The following is a 21463-nucleotide window of genomic DNA, read 5'->3' on the forward strand; positions in this document are numbered from 1 at the left end:
AGGCGCCCCATAAGTAGTGTTTTTATCAAGGTCTTAAATACAGAAAAAAAACTGTATTCAGATCACATTTTGTACCTGTAAGTTGCATAAATGATCTGCCCATTCTGGACATCAGAATCTTATCTGCATGATTCAAGGTTTGAAACCTTGATCATGGCCACAAAAAGTTGGGAATAAACAAACCTAACCCATCAAATAAAATACATAGAAATTACTATGCAAATTTTTAAAGCATAAGTATATATGAAATCAATTATAACCACCACAATGGGATGGGAAGTTATCTTCAGGAATGGCAAAACCATTTGATCCTGAGCCAGGTATATCTAAAGAAATATTTCTTCCCTCCTCCTGTCCAGAAAGTCTTCACTTGTCATCCTGATTCTGCCTTATGATCCTTTTCTAGGCCCACACAGCCCATGTTCTGCATGTACTTGCCTTTCATGTCCACCTCTTAGTGTTGAGGTTTTGAGAATTATCAGTCACCCTTTCTGTAGTTCAAGTAAAACCTTAGATTGCAAGTAACTTGTTCTGTGAATGTTCCTCAAGACGAGCAAACATTTCTAACAAACTTTAACTTGGTAAACGAACAATGTCTTGCAATATGAGTAGTTTGTGAGGCCGAATGTCACATGATCACAATAGAGCCAATGGTTCTTGAAATTCGCTTTGATGTAGAAGTGCTTTGGATTACAAGCATGTTTCTGAAACAAATCATGCTTGCAAACCAAAGTTTTACTGTAGTTCCAAGCTCATGCCTTAAGTGCTGATAGAATCACTATATCATTATTTTTACGGTTCGCATTTATGGCCATAATTCCTAATATGCCAATACAAACATCCACAAAATGCTCAAACTTAAAGAGGTTCACAATCCTGCTGTGCTTTCTGCAGCTGCTTAGAGCTGAGCAGTGTCACAAGTGTGCCTTGGGAAGAGTACCATCTCCAGGTGAAGGGCCATCTTCAAGAGATGCCCACCACCCACAGGCTTTCTACCCCAGGCTACTTTTCACACCTCGCAAACATCCCTTCCTGCCCATAGCACTTTGGGGTACTATAGTTTCTCCACTTCCAGTTCTCTCATATCCAGACACACCTGTTCTATTCATCTGTAGAGGATACCCTTTTTCATCTCTGGATCTTCCAAAAGCAAACGTTCCCTTTCATAAGGACTTTCCCATCTTCTTCAACAAGAAATGGGTCTTGTTGGGTCCAAATATTATACAGAATTACCATATGACCCTGCAATACTCCTAGGTATTTATACCAAGGAATTGAAAACAGATACTCAAGCAAGTACATGCCCACACATGTTCACAGCAGCACTATCCATTATAGTCAAAAGGTGGAAAGTGCATAAATGGATAAACAAATTGTGGTATGTATATCCAAAGAAAATTATTCAGCCACAAAAAGGAATAGAGTACTGATACATGCTACAACGTGAATGAAACATTATGCTAAGTGAAAGAAGCCAAACACAAAAGGTTGCATGTTGTATAATCCAATCGATTTCATATGAAACACCCAAAATAGACAAATCCACAGAGACAGAATGCAGAGTGATGGTAGCTAAGGGCTGAAGAGCAGGGGGCAGAGAAACCCTGTTTACTAGGTAAAGGGTTTTACATTGCAGTGATGGAAACATTTTGGAACTAGATAGAGGCAGTGGTTGTAAAACAGTGTGAATGTATTAAATGATACTGAATTGCTCACTTTAAAATGCTTAATTTGGGGATTCCTGGGTGGCTAGGTCAGTTGTGTCTGACTCTTTTTTTTTTTTTTTTTTTTTTTTTTAAAATTTTTTTAACGTTTTTTTATTTATTTTTGAGACAGAGAGAGACAGAGCATGAACAGGGGAGGGGCAGAGAGAGAGGGAGACACAGAATTGGAAACAGGCTCCAGGCTCTGAGCTGTCAGCACAGAGCCCGACGCGGGGCTCGAACTCACAGACCGTGAGATCATGACCTGAGCCGAAGTCGGACACTTAACCGACCGAGCCACCCAGGCGCCCCATGTGTCTGACTCTTGATTTCTGCTCAGGGCGTGATTTCGTGGTTTGTGTGTTTAAGCCCTGCATCGGCTCCATGCTGACAGTGTGGGACCTGCTTGCAATTCTCTGTCTCCCTCTCTCTCTGCTCTTCCTCCCACTTATGTACTCTCTCTCTCTCAAAATAAATAAATAAACAAATAACTTAAATTTTTTTTAATATTAAAAAATAAAATGCTTAATTTTCTGTTATGTGAATCTCACCTCAAAAAGATAATTGTTTTTAAAGGAAAGAGGCTAAGTTACAGAAAAAGAAGCTACTAGTTAAAGAATGACTTTCTTGATGATGAGAGCTGAAAACAGGGTCAGGATGACTTGGCAAAATTAATCAAGGGCCCCCAAATTCTCACCACAGTGGTGAGATCAGCTTCCGCAAGGGCTGTGTGGAGTCCAGGGCTCCTCTGGAGAGCCTGGCGGAGCAGGCAGGTGAAGCCCTGAACCCAGAGTCTGAAGTCAGGGCTCCGCAGCTTACAAGGCAGCTTGACTTCTCTCAGAGCCTCAGGATCCCTCAGCTGCAAACCCAGAGAACTACCTCCCAGGGCTGTTGTGAGGGTCAGAACAAACAGTAAATAAGAAGGGACTCGTGGCCCACCACAAATACACAACGCTTATTTTTGGTTCAGGGTTCAAACTCTAACTTCCTCGTAGTGTGCCCTTGAACAAGTTATGTAACCTCTCTAAACCTTGTTCTTATCTCTACCTACCTTGCAGGCTTGTTGTGAGGCCTGGCAATAATATGTGCACCGCTTCACACCCTACCTGCTCAGTCCATTGAAGCTAGTATTAAATGGGCAGGGACAGGTCCTGCAGGGAAGGGAAGGAATAAGGGAAAGTGAGCAAAATGAATATTGGGGGTGAAGGTGGGTGTCAGTGGACATATCACGACCTAGTGCAGGATTGTGGAAACCCAAGGGAAGCATGATCTTTATCTACTAGAAATGGCATATGTCCTGCCCCTTCCCTCTCCTAGATCCATAGCAGACATTGCCAATCTACAGTAGTGTTCTTTCCTACTGCACCGGGATGTGGCCTTGTACAATCCAATGCTTTCTTCTGAGCGGTCCATCGAAAAGAGTTGTCATGAAGATGAAACCTATTTGCCACCCCTGTCTTAGAGAGTTTACATACTGAATGAATGAAAAAAGATGTGAAATAGCCTCTTGGAGGATGAGAGGTCATGTGTCCCTAACAGTAGCCATGATTTCACAGTTTGTGCCCTGTGCCCGATGAAAATAAATGGTGGAGGGGAAAGTGATGGTGCGACTTCTCTGTACCATGTGCAGTGCGTTCAGTTCTGATCTCCACTCCTTACTTGCTCTGTGACCTGAGACACAGGTCACTTCAGTCTTCTGAACCTCAGTTTTCCCATCTGTGAAATAGGAGCAATAATCCCCAACTCATGGAGTTGCTAAGGAGCTCAAATGCGTTCATGTATATGAATGGGCTCCCATGAAGAGATAAAGCAACGTATCAGAAGTTCTTTGGAGATGAATGTCCCACTCCATGGTTAGGGAAGGGAGGACATGAGCCACGTGAGGCTTTGGCGAGATTTGCCAACACCAGTGCAGAAATTGGCCCTGAAGATGAGGAGACCCTGAAGTCCTTTTTCCCAGGCAGGTTCCTTTGAGATTCAAGGCAGCCAAGCCATCCCATGAGGAAGGTTTCTCTGATCAGGCACCTTGAGGCTGGAGCTACGAACTCTGCCAGGCAAGGGTTTATCTCTGGCCAGGAAAGATCCTGGCTCTCGAAGATCCTCCAGGTTGGTATCTAGGACAAGAGACCTCGGTGAAATGCATGGTCCTGATTCCCGGAAGTCTAGACTAAAGGACTGAGTAAAGAACAGGCAAACACCCTTTCTTTTTAATGACACTCCCCAGCCTAACACCCTTCAGCGAATCCTCCATAGCCACAAAAGGAGTCAAAGAGAGCTTGAGGGCCAGCCCCACCTGTTCCAACCCCAGCCTCTGAATCCCTCTATCCTCAGCCCATTCTCTCCACCAGCCATTCTCTCAAAAGAATCAGACTCTCCCACGTGTACTTCTGGGCTTTTGCAAGCGCTGTTGCTTTTTGCACACTTCATACCACTATCCACCAACTCCACTTAACTAAATAATTTTTTTACTCATCCTTGCAAATGAAAGACTTCCCAGGGCTTGCTTCCTGCTTTGGGTAGTATAAGCCTCTCTTACACATCCCCTTGGCACCCTTCTCCTTCATCATAGTATTGACTACAGTTAGGCTGATAGCAATCTGAGGGTAGGACTGTGTCTTATGTCTGGATCCTCATGGCTTAGCACAGTGTCTGATACCATAAATAGTGCTCAATACGGATTAGTTGAAGGAATAAATGAATAATCAATGAGAGACACTGTCAGGTGTGATGTAACATTGCAAAATATAATAATGTTTTACCAATTCTTTTGTTTTCTTTTTCTTTCCTTTTCTTTTCATCTTTCTCTTTGCTGTAATCAGCAAACTTGTATTGGGTGCATTGTGTCAGTGCCAGCTCCCTAGTACAATCAGGAAAAAAAGGTCCCAGATTTGTAGGGGATAGAGGATGGTTACTTTCAAGCCGTGAAAGTGTGAAATGAAATATAAAATAGCACACAACTTTTGTGACAATGGGCTCTCTGACTCAAGGATTCACAAAAACTGTAAAATTAGTTGCAGAAATAAAGACAAAGGATGGTCTTCTGTTCTGTCCACATACTCCCTCTAGTGTCAAAAACTCAGAGTAAACTAGGGAAGGAAAAGGAGCCCATTGGGTCCCATCTGTGTCTCAAATCCTCATTCACCTGCTTAAAAAAATGCATTTGGATTCCTTCAGATCACCTATTCTGAGAGAAAAGGATAATGCAAGGAGTGGTCCAAGCTGCATCTTCTCTCCCTGAGGTCACCAGAGCTACATTCACAGAGCTGGAAGGCTACTGGCCATCTCTTGCAATTATGTCCAGCCTGGGTTCCCAGACCTCTGGGCCTCAGAAGAAAAGTATTGGGGTCCTCAGGAGGGACTTGGAATTTCACAAGGCCTGAGGAAATTGTACCATCACTGGAAATGAAACTGAAAACCACCAAAGAAATTGGCAAGTATTTTCGCCTTTAGTTGGACATCATCAGCAAAGTGTTGGATCAGCACTACATATGTCCCACTCACTAAGTGGTAGTTATCTATGTCTTAAAATGATAAAAAAAAAAATAGGAAATTAAGTAATGGCTTCATGTATGCAGTTGGTAAAGAGTGTAAGATAGCTTTAAATTTGGGATTCATAGGAATAAAAAGATAATTAACAGTGGTCCTTCACAATGAAAAAGGTAAGACCCACTCCCCTGCTACACTGTTGGCCTCTGAGGTGTGGATAAACTAGGCTGCTCTCTGAGAGAGAGCACTTGTCATGGCCAGGCCACGTCTTCAGACACTGAGAAGAGCAATGATTCATAAGCCTGTACTACTGAATGGCAAAAAGTGTTTCCTGGAAAGGTACTCAAACCGGCTTTTATCAGTTTGGGTTTAAAAACTCAAAATCAGGGCACCTGGGTAGCTCAGTAGGTTAGGCACCCGACTCTTGATTTCAGCTCAGGTCTGCAGAATATCTGTGAGTGATAAAAATGAGTATCTCATTTCGTGTAATAACTTCTCTGAGACGCTTCCAGAGTCCTGTTTCAATATCAACATTTTGTCCTCAAGACTTTCATTTCCTGTTTTTGTTTGGAAATCTCTGAGGTCTAGAGGTACCTGGGCGGTGCAGTCAGCTAAGTGTACAACTTTTGATTTCGACTCAGCTCATGAGCTCACAGTTGGTGAGATCGAGCCCTGCGTGGGGCTCTGTGCTGGCAGCACGGAACCTGAGATTTTCTCTCTCCCTCCCCCTTTCCCTCTCCCCTTCTCCTGCTCTTCCATGTGCTCTTTCTCTCTCAAAATAAATAAATAAGCATGTTTTTAAAATAAATGATTTTTTTTTAAACTTTCCAAGTCTCCTGAGAGTCTACTGTACAAACTCACTTCCTTAGTCTTTTTATTCTTGTTTTCAGTTTTATCTCCACCCATCCCACCCAATCTTCCAAATGAATCCTGTGCCCCAGTCTATCAGATCTCCTCGCCAAACTATGACTATATTTCGAACATGTATTGGTTCATTCAACACACGTTTACCGAAGGCTCGTTATGAGCCAGGCATGATGCCAGGTGTTGGAGAAAACAGTGACAGATGTGTCTCTGCCATCATGGAGGATACAAATAGGAAGTGCAGGGGCACGGGCAGGGACACGGGTTCCTACAGGAGTTCGTAACAAAAACACGAAGTCTACATGTGACCGGGGGCACAAAAGAGCTGGCATTTAAACTAGGGTCTGAAGGATAGGAAAGAATTCACCAGGTAAAGAGGAGGAGAAAGTGCTCCAAGTTGAGGGAATACCATTTGTAAAAGCCCCGAAGTGAGGACTGTGGAGATTACTAAATTATCCTTGTTTACCCCAATCCTTTCTCCTAGATCTTATCCCTACAATCTGTGCCTAAGAAAAGCCATTAACACAGGGCTTAAATCTTCTCTCTCCTCGATAACCATGACTGGGAACTATCATCCACAATTGAACTGAAGGATTTCTTCTCTATAACACTTAGATGGCACTAGTCCATCACTGCATTGTGTGGAAGTTATTGGTATACTTGTTCTATTCTCCCAACTAGGTTACAAGTTCTCAGAGAGCAGAGATCTTTGCAAATAGTAGGAACACAAACAATTGATCAAGCTATGTTCCTTTTAAGTTTTTTTTTTAATTTATTCTTTATTTCGAGAGAGAGACAGAGAGCGTGTGTATGCACATGACAAGAGAGGAGCAGAGAGAGAGGGAGAGACAGAGGGAGTGAGAGAGTGAAAGAGAGAGAATCCTAAGCAGGCTCCGCAATGTCAGCACAGAGGCTGATGTGGGGCTCGAACTCAGGATCCAGGAAATTGTGACCTGAGCCGGAATCAAGACTTGGTCACTTAACCGACTGAGCCACCCAGGCGCCCCTGAGCTGTGTTTCTTTGCACTCCTCACAACATCTAGCCTTAAAGCTAGCTGGCACTCAGAGATTTCTGTGAGTGAAAATGAAAAAATGAAAATTGTCTTCAAGTCTAGAAAGGCAGTGATTGTTAAGAACTGTGAAGGGTCTGAGATCTTACCCTATTTGCAAATAACAAGTTAGCCAGCCACAATTTCATGAATGCTGACAGAAGACACAAGACTCCTTGGTCAGAGACAGGATGTAATTACTTAAGGCATGGCCAGCAGCCTGAGCCTCGGCATATTACGCAGCTCCCCCAGCCCTCACTCCCATGGTGGTGACATACACAGGCCCAGGCATGTGCCTGAGTGTGCACTACGTCACAGAGAGGAACTCTGAGCAGAAAAACCCAAATCTTTTATAATAGGCAATAAGCATGGGACGTTTTGCTCCAGAAGGACACTGAATTTCCCAAGGCTCCTCATTATACAAAATTCTTTAAAAAGAGAGTCCATAGCAAAAGGCAGGGAGGGCCTTTGTGTGCAAGACATGCAGAAATGTGAGAGACTCACGGAGAATTACTTCCCAATATTGAGTAAAGTCAACAGGCATTATTAATAAAAGTAGCTCTTGCTTATTGGGTGTTTATATGCACCAGGCACTGTGCTAATTATTTTACATGCATTACGTCTTTTATTCCTGCCAACAAACTTATGAGGAAATATTAACAAATATATGTGAAAATATTTTTATAAATTAAGGCTTTCACATACAAATGGAAAGCAACAATGGAGAGTTTGGAAACACACACAGGTACATCAGGGAGGTCTCAGGGAGTGGTTAGATCTGTTAGCTGAATACTGTCTGGACTCTCGCTCTATCTGCTATTCCTGCTTCTACTTCTGTGCACTTCTCCTGCCCACTGTCAGAGTATGGCTGTCCCAGCTCCCAAATTCACTTGCTGTAGTGCCAACCAGCTTCAGAAGATGATTAAGAATTCCTGACTCGGCTTGCTCGGTCCATGAAAGAGAATGATTGGCGCAGCTTTGGTCACGTGACTAATCAAAACTTCATTTCTGTTGTGGAGTTTTACAGTAATGTAAATAATAACCAATAAATATTAATGTATAAAGAGGTATAGCTTTTTTCATAATCATTTAGGTAATTTAAAATATTGTGGTCCCATTTACTGGTCTTTATCCTCCAGTAGTCTGTAAGCTTCTCCAGAACAGTAATCATCATAACATTAGGCAGAATTACAATCATATTGGATATATATATATATATATATACATGATGTGCATATATGTATACATATATATACATATATGTATATGTATAAATATACGCATGTGTATATGTCATAACTTTGATGTATGTGTGTATATATAAAGAATTTTTTTAAATAATGATATCATACCGATGAGGTTTTGGGGTGATGGTGGGGGCTCGGGAGCTGGTGACCAAGAAAGAATTCTTGAAGACATCTTTGGTGCAAAAAAGTGATTTTATTAACGCACAGAACACGACCCGTGGGCAGAAAGAGCTATGTCGGTGCTGTGAAGAATGGCTGGTTTTATACTATGGAGTTGGGAAGGTAAAGTCAAAAGGGAGGCCTCCAGAGGGACTTTGATATGCTAAAGACGACTCCTAAGATACCCAAAAACTTGCTATTGTCAAGCTAAGATTGCTGTCCCTCTAGTAGGCATTAACATTAAGACAGTAGGGGGTTCCTGGAGAAATATTATACTCTGTATTTGAGAATTTAATTTTACCTGCCATTTCCTTCTTGCCTTTGTTTCCCATTATCACTATGGAGGGGTGATGTTGGGGCTCCAGGAAACAGTCTACAGGCTTCTGGAGATTAGGAGAATAGATAAGATTGCCTTTTTCTTGTAACTTACTAAAATATTTGTAAACTGATGGAAACCCATGGTCTGTATGACTGTGATCTCTATCAATTGGCCATTTGTTTTCTTTCCTTTCCTTTGTCCTTGGTCAGCCAGAAGTGCCTGAGGAATATCACACACATCCCACCTTGGGGGTGGGAGGGGGGATGCTAGCTTGCACTTTGTCCTTAGCCCGCCCCATGCTCCCTCATCTATAGTGATGCTCATAGAATATTCCATGATTCTATAATATTCCCATTTGTATAACAATTCCAATTATATGACTGTATACTATTCCAATTTGGAACATTTGTGCAAGTTGCTGAATCACCTTGAATATTTAAATTATTTCTAAAGTTTTACTATTATAAGTAACATTCCAGGGTTTTAATTCTTAAAAATCTTAGCTACAGTTAAGGTTATTTTTTCTCAGAACAGATTGTTAGAAGTGAACCTCTGGCTATTCATTTTTATTAGAATTTCATATATATTATTAAATTGCTTTCTAAAGGTACTAACTTACATTCTTGCCAGCAGTGTAAGTGACCCGATGTAATTGCATATTTGCTGGCATCGATAATTTTTTTTAAATTTTAATCAGTAAAACTGGTATATCTTTAGGTTTGTTTTTTCATTTAACTGGTGAGATTAAACTGAGTTTTGTTTTGTTTTTCAATTTTTAAATAACCACTTATATTCCCTCTCCATAAATTGCCTGTTAAAGCCCTTGCTGGCAGGAATCAAGTGCTGTTCTTTAATGTGCCTCAGTGCTTACAATGGTGCTTGTTATGCAACTGATGCTGACAAAGCTTTGAAAACAAATAGCTAGAAAAATCTTAGAGTAACTGTTTACATCCTTGTGAGAATAATTAAGCCACTAAAACCCAACCATTGTGTACCACTTTAGAATTTACGAAGAACATATCAACATATTTGAACCCCAGAATCACTGTGTGTTGTTACTTTTAACATTTTTTCCGTGTGGAACAAAGTCTGAGGTAACAAGTCTCAGAGGGTAAGTGACGAAAAGCAGCACCGCTCTGGAAACGGAGAAATTGTTTCCCTCAAGACCGTAACTAAACTAACTGCAGTTCGTCCTCCTGTGCACAAGAGGGCAAAGGAGTAGGCCATGAAGCAGCAAGAATGAGCACCTCGCTGGACTACGTTTCCCAGGTTTCTGCGCGATTCCCCGGAACACTCAGCGGATGAGGATTTCAGGTCCCAGGTTGCTGGGCGGTAGGGTGTGACGCAATCTCACACCCAGGGGCGTAATGGCCTCTGGGTTTTCCCGGGGGACTTCCGCTGTTGAGCTGTACCTCATTGCTAGGAAACGGGCGCCAGAAAGTTCTCAAACAAGGTCCCGCTTTCTTAGAGTGGTAACGTCGTGCGCCGGTTGGGAAAGGGCGGTGGAAGGAGCGGAGCCTCTGTGAACCATGCTCGCGAACTGTGGGTCCGTCTGTAAAGAGGCCCGTCTTAACGGTACCGAGGTTAGAATCTGCGCTGGGAAAGACTTTTGCTGCAGGCCGAAAACTACACTTCCCAGAATCCTCGTGGTGCCAGAACTACGTTGCCCGAAAGCCTGAGCGTGATTCAGCCAGCCTCTCACCTCCACCCGCCAGCCTGAAAAGAGGAAATGTGGAGTCGCAGTGTTTGGCGGCTCCTGTGCTCTGACGGCCGTGCCGGCCGCCGGGTTTCCATCCTCGGCGGGCGTTTCTCGCCGGCCCTGCGGAGAGGTGAGACGAGACGGCTTGGTGTCGATGCCTGCGTGCTATTTGGGGATATTGCGGGTGGTTCGTGCCTGCTCCCGCGAGCGGTAGACAAGAGTGCCACGCCCCTCCCAGTCCCTGGTGCTGGCGACCCCGCCGCTGCATCTCGCCCGCTTAGATTGGGGCGGGAGGGGCCAGGACTGAGTAGAGAACCGCTTCTCCTCTTTTGAGAGCGAGCCCGTGAAAGCCTGGGGCTCCCACCTGGCTCCACCACTAGAGTCCCTCGGGCTTTTCTTTCTCAGCGCTTGGTTCCTTTTTATTATCAAATGAGGCTGGCAATCCCCTACCTCTCCGAGGTCTGTCTGGAGTAATCTGTGTTCTGAGAGTTCTGGTTTCTTTCGTGGCTTGTTCAGACTTAAGCTGTTATTTGGATGCTGTCTCGGACCCAGGTTTTTGGTAGACACAGCATGCATTTCAGGTCAGGCCAACTGTAAGCAGTTAACAGTCATATAAATGTGTAATTCATGAGGTGTGGCAAAACTGTTCTAGGATCCTGTGAACAAGCAACACCTGACGTAAGACAGTCTGGGCAGGCTTTCTGGAGGAGGAGACATTCAAACTGAACTCAGAAGGATAAACATGAGCAGGCAAAGAAAAGGAGAGCTTTCTTAAGTTATTCAGAGAATTAAAGAGTTAAAAGAATCCTTAAGAGCAGAGAGCCAAAGAGGGGAGACAGGAGACTGCAGCTGCACCCTGCAGATTGTGGCTGTGTTAGGTATTTGGTGTCTCTCCCATATTCAGTAGGAAGCTGCCTTTTGTGAAAGGCATTCAAATGTTTGTTGACTGAAATCAGAGGAGTTGTGCACTAACCTGCCTAGCTCTGAGACCATAACATCTCAGGCAGTTACTTAGCACTTCTGAGCCTGTTTTCCTCATCCATAACATGAGAATTTTAAGGATAAGTATTAGGTGTGAAAGCAGTATCATGTCATATAAATATTACCCTCTCGCCTCCGCCACCGAGTAAACCTTGAATAAAATACTAAACTTCTAATCAAGGAGAGATAACTTCAGGTACTAATCAATCCTAATACAATTGTTACTGGAAATATTGCTGAAATCTGCCCCTCATTTTCCTCCAATTTTTTCTTTTCCTCCTCGGGTCTAATATTGACACACGGGCACATTGCTGAACTCTTCTAGATGGCACTCAAAGCCAAAAAGATTGCTGACTGCTGTGCTAATATGTGTGTGTATGTGTTCAAAATTGATCCACTGTTACATCTGATTCCCATTATCTCTAAACAATTTATCTGAGTATTTAAATAAATTGATCTAAAGGACTGGGCATCACTTTTTCATCATTTGAATTTAGAGTTTATATTTAGATACTGTTTTTAAACCTATCTTTCCTGCCCACTTACTAGTCCACAAAGTCAGGAAAGACATCAGTTATGTCTGGTTTTCTCATCATCCTCTGTACCTGGTGCTCAAGTGTCTGTTGGCTGGAAGGATATTGCTGGAAGGATATAGGAAAGAATTGCATTTTCCCTACAGTACCTACCAGAAAAGCAATACTTGAGATTGCAGCTGTGTCTTTTTAAGTACCTACGTATATTAAGTGGTTTGGGATAAAAAAGAGAGACAGCATAGGGTGACAGAGCCTGAGCTTTGGAGTCAGAAGACCTGAGTCTGAATTCACTAATGAGTCTGTGACTGGAGGTAAAATGCTTTACCTTAGGTTCACTTACCTTATCTAAAATGGATAATGCCACCTTGCCTTTGTAGTATATAAAACATCTAGTACAGTACCTTGTGTTCAATTAATAATTATACTAATTAGCTGTTATTTTACTTAAATATAGTAATAGTAATGAAGTTGAATGTAAACAGAGTTCTTGCTGAAAGAGAATACTTTTTAATGAAATTCGCCAGCAATATATGGAAAAGGACCGTACTGTGTCTAGGTTAAAAATTGGGAATTTATTGAAATGATACATTTATTTCAAAGATAAGAAATTTGCTAGGGCTTTTGTGTTGCCTCTAGTAAATACTCCAGGATTTAAAATCAGATTCATTGATTGATTCAACAAAATATTGTGACCCAGTTATTTGCTGAGTACCGTTCTAGGTACCGAAGATACAGTGATGAAAAACACAAAGTGTCCTAGAGCTTGTAGTCTGGTTCAGAGAGACAAACAAGACGAGTTCAGATTAGAACTGAGGACTGTGATGGAAATAAGCTGGATATGTAGGAGAGTGGGAGTTCAAAAAGCTACTTTATATGAGGATGTAGGTATAAATAATTATCATAGCTCTGTGAAAGACATCTTAGCACCTAGGAGAGTTGGATGGTTTCCACTCTTCCAGTAATGAGAGACGTGACGGTGATATCCAAAGCTTTTGATGTATATTACATTACAACTTTTTACTGACTCTTAACAAATAAAACATCATACTGAAAGAAGGAAAGGAAGCATTTATTGAATGCCGTGTACAGAGTACTTTTAGACACTTTTCAGATAAAAGAGTCCAAGGCTCAGAGGAACCCGTTTTCTTCCTTGAAATTACAGAATTCCTAAGTAGAAGAGCTAGAACTGTATTGTAAATAGATGAGAGAAATGCTTGAGAAGCTAAAGTGGCACACTTGTGTTAGTTCCTACAAGGAAAAAACCCTGTCTTCTCTTTTCAGACTTTTTCACCACCACAACCAAGGAAGGATATGATATGAGGCGAGTGGACCTAACTCCTTTAGAACAAAGGAAATTAACGTTTGATACCCATGCACTGGTTCAGGATTTGGAAACTCATGGTAAGAAACGGATAACTCTTGAAAGAATTTAACAACAGTCATAGTAAATTACCTAGTCAAGACAGTATCATTATTATGGACAATTAAGAATCAGTTGAAATACAAGTGCTATCCATACAGTGGAATATTTTACAGTCATGAAAATGGTATTGCTTGAAGAATATTTACTGATAATGAGAAATACTCAAGATAGAGAACATATAACATTACATATGCAGTATGATTTCAATTATGTAGAAAAAAACTGCAGAGTTTCTAGGCTGATACTAAAGTTCATGTGTAAGTACAAGGACTGCTTAGGAATAGCAAAAAAGAAAAAGGAACAAGCACAAAAAATAACCAGTTGTCAAAACAATAATTTAAACTAAATTGTGTGATAATACAGGAATAGAAAAGTTGATAAATGGGGCACCTAGGTGACTCAGTCAGTTAAGTGTCCAGCTTCAGCTCAGGTCATGATCTCACAGTTCATGAGTTCGAGCCCCATGTCAGGCTCACTGCTGTCACCACAGAGCCTGCTTTGGATCTTCTGTCCCCCTCTCTCTCTGCCCCTTCCCTGCTCATGCACATGCTGTCACTCTCTCTCAAAAATAAATACAGTGTAAAAAATAAGAAAAGTTGGTTAATAAAATAGAGTTGTATTCAGATAGGTAAACATAGATATTTTTAGCAAACAATAAGGCATTACAAATTAGAGAAAGGAAGGGCTATTTAATAAATTGATATGATACATGACTAGCCATTTGAAAAAATAAATTCCAGGTTGATTAAAAGTCAAATGGATGGGTTACCTGGGTGGCTCAGTCACTTGAGCATCCGACTTCGGCTCGGGTCATGATCTCGCGGTCCATGAGTTGGAGCCCCATGTCGGGCTGTGTGCTGACAGCTCAGAGCCTGGAGCTTGCTTTGGATTCTGTGTCTCCCTCTCTCTCTGTCCCTCCCCCACTCATGCTCTCTCTCTCGCTCTCTCTCTGTCAAAAATAAATAAACATTAAAAAAAAAGTCAAATGTAAAAATATGAGGGAAAAGTTAAAAAAAATGCTAGAATACTTTAAGACTTTTAGATTGAGGAAACAAGACAAAACTCAAAAGCAGTGAACTAAAGACTGACATGTGACTACTGAAATATTTAAATCTGTATATCAAAGGGTGTCATCTGTAAAGTTAGAAATATTAGGAATAGACATAATAATGACCCTATTGCTTTAATACACAAAATTCATATGAACCAATAAGGAAATGTTCAGTATCTTATAGGAAAATGGGTAAAGGCCATAAATAGCACACAGAAAAATATAAATAGGCAATAAATATATGTAAGGTGCTTAACTAAGGAAATGCAAATTTTAAGTATAAATAACAATGCTATGCCATTTCATTTTTTAATGCCAATTATAAACTGAAAAAAAAAAACTAGCAGTATCCAGTGTTGATATAAATATGGGGAAATGGATCAGTGGGAATTAAAATTGCAGAATGCTTTTAGAGAGTAATTTAGCATAATCTGAAATTTTTTATTGTAACCATTTTTTAAAAAGTAAAAAATTTAAGGGTGCCTGCGTGACTCAGTCGGTTAAGCATCTGACTTTGGATCAGGTCATGATCTCACGGTTTGTGAGTTTGAGCCCCACGTTGGGCTCTGTGCTGACACTTCAGAGCCTGGAGCCTGCTTCAGATTTCTGTCTGTCTGTCTCCCTCCCTCCCTCCCTCCCTCCCTCCCTCCCTCTTTCCCTCTTTCCCCACTCATGCTCTATCTCTCCCTCTTTCAAAAATAAACAAATATTTTTTTTAAAAGTAAAAAATTTAAATGATGAGGAAAGTTATTCTAGCTGTCTATGTTGATATGGATATCATTTTTTAAAAATATAAACATATGTTGGGCGCCTGGGTGGCTCAGTCGGTACACGTCCCACTTCGGCTCAGGTCGTGATCTCGCAGTCTGTGAGTTGGAGCCCGGCGTCGGGCTCTGTGCTGATGGCTCTGTGCTGACGGCTCCGACCCTGGAGCCTGTTTTGGAGTCTGTGTCTCCCTCTCTCTCTGACCCTCCCCTGTTCATGCTCTGTCTCTCTCTCAAAAATAAACGTTAAAAAAAAATTTAAAAAAAAAAAATATATATATATACACATATGTATTTGCTCTCTACAGGATTTGACAAAGCACAAGCAGAAACAATTGTATCAGCATTAACCACTTTATCAAATGTCAGCCTGGATAGTATCTATAAGGAGATGGTCACTCGAGCTCAACAGGTAATATTTTCATTATTATCAATTGTGACCATTTCATTAGATAATCTTTTTCATATGGCATCTCTGTCAACCCACCCACCTGCCAAACATACTTGCATCTTTCTCTCTACAAAGGGACCAAAGAACAAAAGCAAAACTCTTCAGTAAAGTTAGTATCTAAAGAGATTGAGGAGTTAGAAGAGTCATAATAAAATTATGGTCACACAGAGAATGAAATTTTGTCAAAGCTTTCATTGTGTGAGATAATTATATATTATTTGAATTATTTGAGGTGGTGGTAGGTGATGAGTGAAACAACTTCTTCTCCACAGAATACCTACCACAGTAGAAAAGCTAACCTATTAGATAAAAACATTTAACTGCAGTCAGGTGTATGTTCTGGTTAATTTTCACAAACGGAAGAGACTTAATTAAACATGGCTGGAAAGGATTTCATTAAGATGCTTTAAATTTGGATACACAAATTCTTAAAGTCAGATAATGCCGTTTACTAAGAACTTACAGTGAGAGATGCACAGGGCTGTGGGTTTCTCACATATTATCTTATGTAATCCCTCTAACAACCTTGCAAAGTAGATAGAATTATTCTACTTTGCCACTGAGGAAAGAATCAGATTAATTTTTTACAGTTGTCATTGTGGTGCTGTGGAGAAAAAGAATAATTTTATATAAAACATAGAATAAGCTAAATGAGCTTGACTGTGGAATATAATTGATAAAACTCATAATCGTGAATTAATCACTATGATTAAAAATGTTTACTTTCTGTAATTTTATACACACACACATACATGTATATTTTTTTCCCTTGGACTTGACAAATACTTCATTTTTACTTAGGAATTAAGATTTTCCTTCTTTTTTTATTCCTCTCCCAAGTGATGCACTGTTAATACAACGTTGCATTAATTTCCAATGTACAAAGTAGTGATACACCAATTCTATACATTACTCAGTGCTTCCCCCATGATATATGTAGTCACTATCTGTCACTATACAGTTTTTTTTATAAGTCTGTTTCTTGGTTTGTGTCTCTCTTTTTTTACCTTTGTCTATTTGTTTCTTAAATTCCACATCTGAGTGAAATCATAAGGTATTTGTCTTTCTCTAACTATTTTACTTAGCATTGTAGTCTCTGCCTCCCTCCATGTTATTGCAAATGGCATGGTTTCATTCTTTTTTATGGCTGAATAATACTCTATTGTGTATATATACCACATCTGTATCCATTCATCATTCGATGAACACTTGAGCTGCTTCCATAATTTGACTATTGTATATAATACTGCAATAAACATAGGGGTGTATGCATCCCTTTGAATAAGTGTTTTTGTTTGTTTTTTAAATATATTTTTTTAATGTTTGTTTATTTTTGAGAGACAAAGTGTGAGCCGGGGAGGGGCAGAGAGAGGAAGACACAGTAGCCAAAGCAGGCTCTGGGCTCTGAGCTGTCAGCACAGAGCCTGATGTGGGGTCGAACTCAACAAACCATGAGACCGTGATCTGAGCCAAAGTTGGATGCTTAACCAGCTGAGCCACCCAGGTGCCCCTTGAATAAGTGTTTTTGTATCTTTTGAGTTAAATACCCAGTAGTGCAATTACTAGGTTATAGGCTATTTTTCATTTTTTGAGGACCCTCCCTACTGTTTTTTATAGTGGCTACACCAGTTTGCATTCCCACCAACAGTTCAGGAGAGTTCTTTTTCTCCACATCCTCGCCAACATGTGTTGTTTCTTCTGTTGTTGATTTTAGCCATTCTAACAAGTATGTGAGGTGAAATCTCATTGTAGTTTTAATTTGCATTTCCCTAACAAGGACTGATGCTGATTGAGCATCTTTTCATGTGTCTGTTAGCCATCTGTATATCTACTTTGGAGAAATGTCTGTTCATGTCTTCTGCCCATTTTTTAATTGGATTATTTGTTTTCTTGGTGTTGAGTTGTGTAAATTCTTTATATATTTTGGATACTAAGCTGTTATCAGATGTGTCATTTGCAAGTATCTTCTCCCATTTCATAGGTTGCCTTTTAGTTTTGTTGATTGTTTCCTTTGTGCTGCAGAAGCTTTTTATTTTTATGTACTCCCAGTAGTTTTTTTTTTTTTTTTTTTTTTTTACTTCCCTTGCCTTGGAAGACATATCTAGAAAAATGTTGCTACTGCTAATGTCAGAGAAATTACTGCCTGTGCTCTCTTACAGGACTTTTCAGTTTCAGGTCTCATATTTATGTGGTTAACTTATTTTGAGTTTATTTTTGGTATGGTGTAGGAAAGTGGTCTACTTTCTTTATTTTGCAGGTAGCTTTCCGGTTTTCCCAGCACCATTTGTTGAAGAGGCTGTCTTTTTCCCATTGCATATTCTTTTCCTCCTGTGTGAAAGATTAATTGACCATATAATTGTGGGTTTATTTCTGGGCTTTCTATTCTGTTCTATTTTGGGGACAATACCATACTGCTTTGATTACTACAGCTTTGTAATATAACTTGAAGTCCAGAATTGTGATACCTCCAGTTCTGTTTTTCTTTTTCAAAACTGCTATGACCGTTCGAGGTCTTTTGTCATTCCATACAAATTTTAAGGTGGTTTGTTCTAGTTCTGTGAAAAATGCTGTTGGTATTTTGATAGGGTTACATTAAATCTGTAGATTGCTTTGGGTAGTATAGACATTTTAACAGTATTTGTTCTTCCAGTCCATGAGCATGGAATATCTTTGCATTTCTTAGTGTTGTCTTCAGTTTCTTTTATCATTGTTTTGGAGTTTTCATAGTACAGGTCTTTTACCTTCTTGATTAAAGTTATTTCTAGGTATTTTATTATATTTGGTGCAATTGTAAGTGGGATTATTAATTTCTCTTTCTACTGTTTGATTATTAGTATATAGAGTGCAACAGATTTCTATACATTGATTTTGTATCCTATAATTTTACTGAATTCATTTATCAGTTCTGGTGGGTTTTGGTGGAATCTTTAGCGTTTTCTATATATAGTATCATGTCATGTACAAATAGGGAAAGTTTTCCTTCTACCTTACTGATTTGGATGCCTTTTATTTCTTTTTGTTGTCTGATTGCTGTGATTTGAGCTTCCAGTACTGTGTTGAATAAAACTGGTGAGAGTAGACATTCTTGTCTTGTTCCTGACCTTTGGGGAAGAGCTCTCAATTTTTCTCCATTGTGTATGAAGTTGGCTGTGGGTTTGTCATAAAGGCCCTTATTATGTTCTCTCTAAACCTATTTTGTTGGGGCACCTGGGTGGCTCAGTCGGTTAAGCATCCAACTCATGATTTCAGGTAAGGTCATGATCCCACGTCAGGAACAGAGCCCACTTAAGATTCTCTTTCCCTCTGCCTCTCCCCTGCTTGCACTCTCTAAACAAACAAACAAACCTACTTTTTTGACGGTTTTTATCATGAATGGATGTTGTACCATCTTGAATGCTTTTTCTGCATCTATCAAAATGATCATATGGTCTTTATCCTTTTTTTTATTATTAATGTGATGTTTCATGTTGATTGATTTGCAAATATTGAACCAGCCTTGCATCCTGGGAATCAATCCCACTTGATTGTGGTCAGTGATATTTTTAATATATTGTTGGATTCAGTTTGCTAATATTTTTGTTGAGGGTTTTTGTATCTATGTTCATCAGAGATACTGGTCTCTAGTTCTCTTTATTTATGATATCTTTATCTAGTTTTAGTTATCAGTGTAATGCTAGCCTCCTAGAATGAATCTGGAAGTTTTCCTCCCTCTTCTGTTTTTTGGAATAGTTTAAGAAGAGTAGATATTAATTCTTGAAATGTTTGGTAGAATTCACCTGTGAAGCCATCTGGTGCTAGATTTTTGTTGGGAGTTTTTGCTTACTGATTCAATTTCATTACTGGTAATTGGTCTGTTCAGATTTTCTATTCCTGCTTCAGTTTTGGTGATGATTTGTTTCTAGGAATTTATCCATTTCTTGTAGGTTGTCCAGTTTGTTGGCATATAATTTTTCACAATATTCTCTTACATTTGTTTGTATTTCTGTGGGTTAATTTTCTTCTTTCACTGGTGATTTTGTTTATTTCAGTCTTTTTATTTTAATGAGTCTGGCTAGAGACTTATCAGTTTTGTTGATCTTTTCAAAGAACCAACTGTTGGTTTGTTTCATTGATCTCGTTCATTGGGGTTTTTTGTTTTGTTTTGGTTTTTTTTGTTTGTTTTTTAGATTCTTTGTCATTTATTTCTGCTCTAATCTTTATTTCCTTTCTTCTGCTGGTTTTAGGTTTTGTTCTTTTTCTAGCTGCGTTAGGTATGAGGTTAGGTTGTTTATTTGAGATTTTTCTTGCTTTATGAGGTAGGTCTATATTGCTATAAACTACCTTCTTAACACCACTTTTCCTACATCCCAAAGATTTTGGACCTTTGTGTTTTCATTTGCATTTGTTTCCATATAATTTTTTATTTCATCTTTGATTTCTAGGTTTATCAATTCATTGTTTAGTAGCATGTTATTTAACCTCTGTGTATTTGTGCTCTTTCCATATTTTTTTCTTGTGGTTGATTTCTAGTTTCGTGGCATTATAGTCCGAAAAGATACATAGAATGACTTTTTTTTTTTTAATTTGTTGAGACTTGTTGTGTGGCCTAATATGTGATCTCTTCTAGAAAATGTTCACGTGCACTTGAAAAGAATGTGTATTCTTCTATTTTAAGGTTGAATGTTCTGAATATATCTGTTAAATCCATCTGGTCCACTGTGTCATTCAAAGCCACTGTTTTCTTGTTGATTTTCTGTATGGATGATCTGACCATTGATGTAAGTGGGGTGAAGTGGGGTGTTAAAGTCCCTTACTGTTATTGTATTACTACTGATTAGTTCCTATGTGTTTGTTGTTAACTGTTTTATGTATTTGGGTGCCACCATGTTGGGTCCATATTTACAGTTGTTATATTTTCTTGTTGGATAGTCCCTTTTATTACAATATTGTGTTCTTCTTTGTTTCTTATTACCATCTTTGTTTTAAATTCTATTTGATCCAGTATAAATGTTGTTACTTCAGCATTCTTTTGATATCCTTTACATGGTAAATGTTTCTTTGTCCCTCACTTTCAATCTGCAGGTGTCTTTAGATCTGAAACAAGTCTTGTGTAGGCAACATATAAATGGGTCTTTTCTATCCATGTTGTCACCCCATATCTTTTGATTGGAGCACTTAGTTCATTTACATTTAAAGTAATTATTGATAAATATGTATTTATTGACATTTTGTTACTTTTTTGTGGTTGTTTTTTGTACTTTTTCTCTTATCCTCTTCTTGTTCTCTTTCACAGTTTGCTGGCTTTCTTTAGTGGTAAAGTTGAACTCCTTTCTCTTTAGTCTTTACATATCTGTTACTGGTTTTGATTTCTTTGTATACCATTAGGTTTGTATATAACATCTCCATGTGAAGTTGATGTTCTCATAAGTTTGAACCCATTCTTTACACCCCTGCCCACCCACATTTTATGTATTGATGTCCTATTTTGCATCCTTTTATTTTGTGATTTCCTTGACTGATTTTTACTGATACACTTATTTTCACTTCTTTTGCGTTTCCTGCTTTTTATACATTCCTTCATTTAGTCCCCTTTAATAATTCTTATAGGGCTGGGTTAGTGGTCGTTCACTCCTTTACTTTTTTTTTTTTTTTTTTTTTTTTTTTTTTTTTGAGAAACCATATCTCCTATTCTAAATGATTGCCTTGCTGGATAGAATATTCGTGGATGCAAGACTTTTTTCTTTTCAGCACTTTG

At 39.4% G+C, this 21463-nt stretch overlaps 1 protein-coding gene across 6 annotated transcripts in view; it reads left to right on the forward strand.

Annotated features, from left to right (window-relative positions):
- Positions 1 to 10119: 10119 nt before the first annotated feature.
- Positions 10120 to 21463, forward strand: part of CCDC90B (coiled-coil domain containing 90B) — a 45480-nt gene continuing 34136 nt past the window's right edge. Inside the window, exons 1-3 of one of the 6 annotated variants that reach the window (XM_042957856.1) lie at positions 10120 to 10656; positions 13322 to 13441; positions 15587 to 15690. In XM_042957856.1, the coding sequence (XP_042813790.1) occupies positions 10557 to 10656; positions 13322 to 13441; positions 15587 to 15690 (324 nt within the window). In that variant the 5' untranslated portion in view covers positions 10120 to 10556. Of the gene's footprint in view, positions 10657 to 13321; positions 13442 to 15586; positions 15691 to 21463 lie in introns of those variants that run through there. The other 5 variants (XM_042957855.1, XM_015536120.2, XM_007078970.3 and 2 more) reach the window with 5 other exon arrangements.

This window comes from Panthera tigris, chromosome D1 (assembly GCF_018350195.1).
Source record: "Panthera tigris isolate Pti1 chromosome D1, P.tigris_Pti1_mat1.1, whole genome shotgun sequence".
NCBI classification, from domain to species: domain Eukaryota; kingdom Metazoa; phylum Chordata; class Mammalia; order Carnivora; family Felidae; genus Panthera; species Panthera tigris.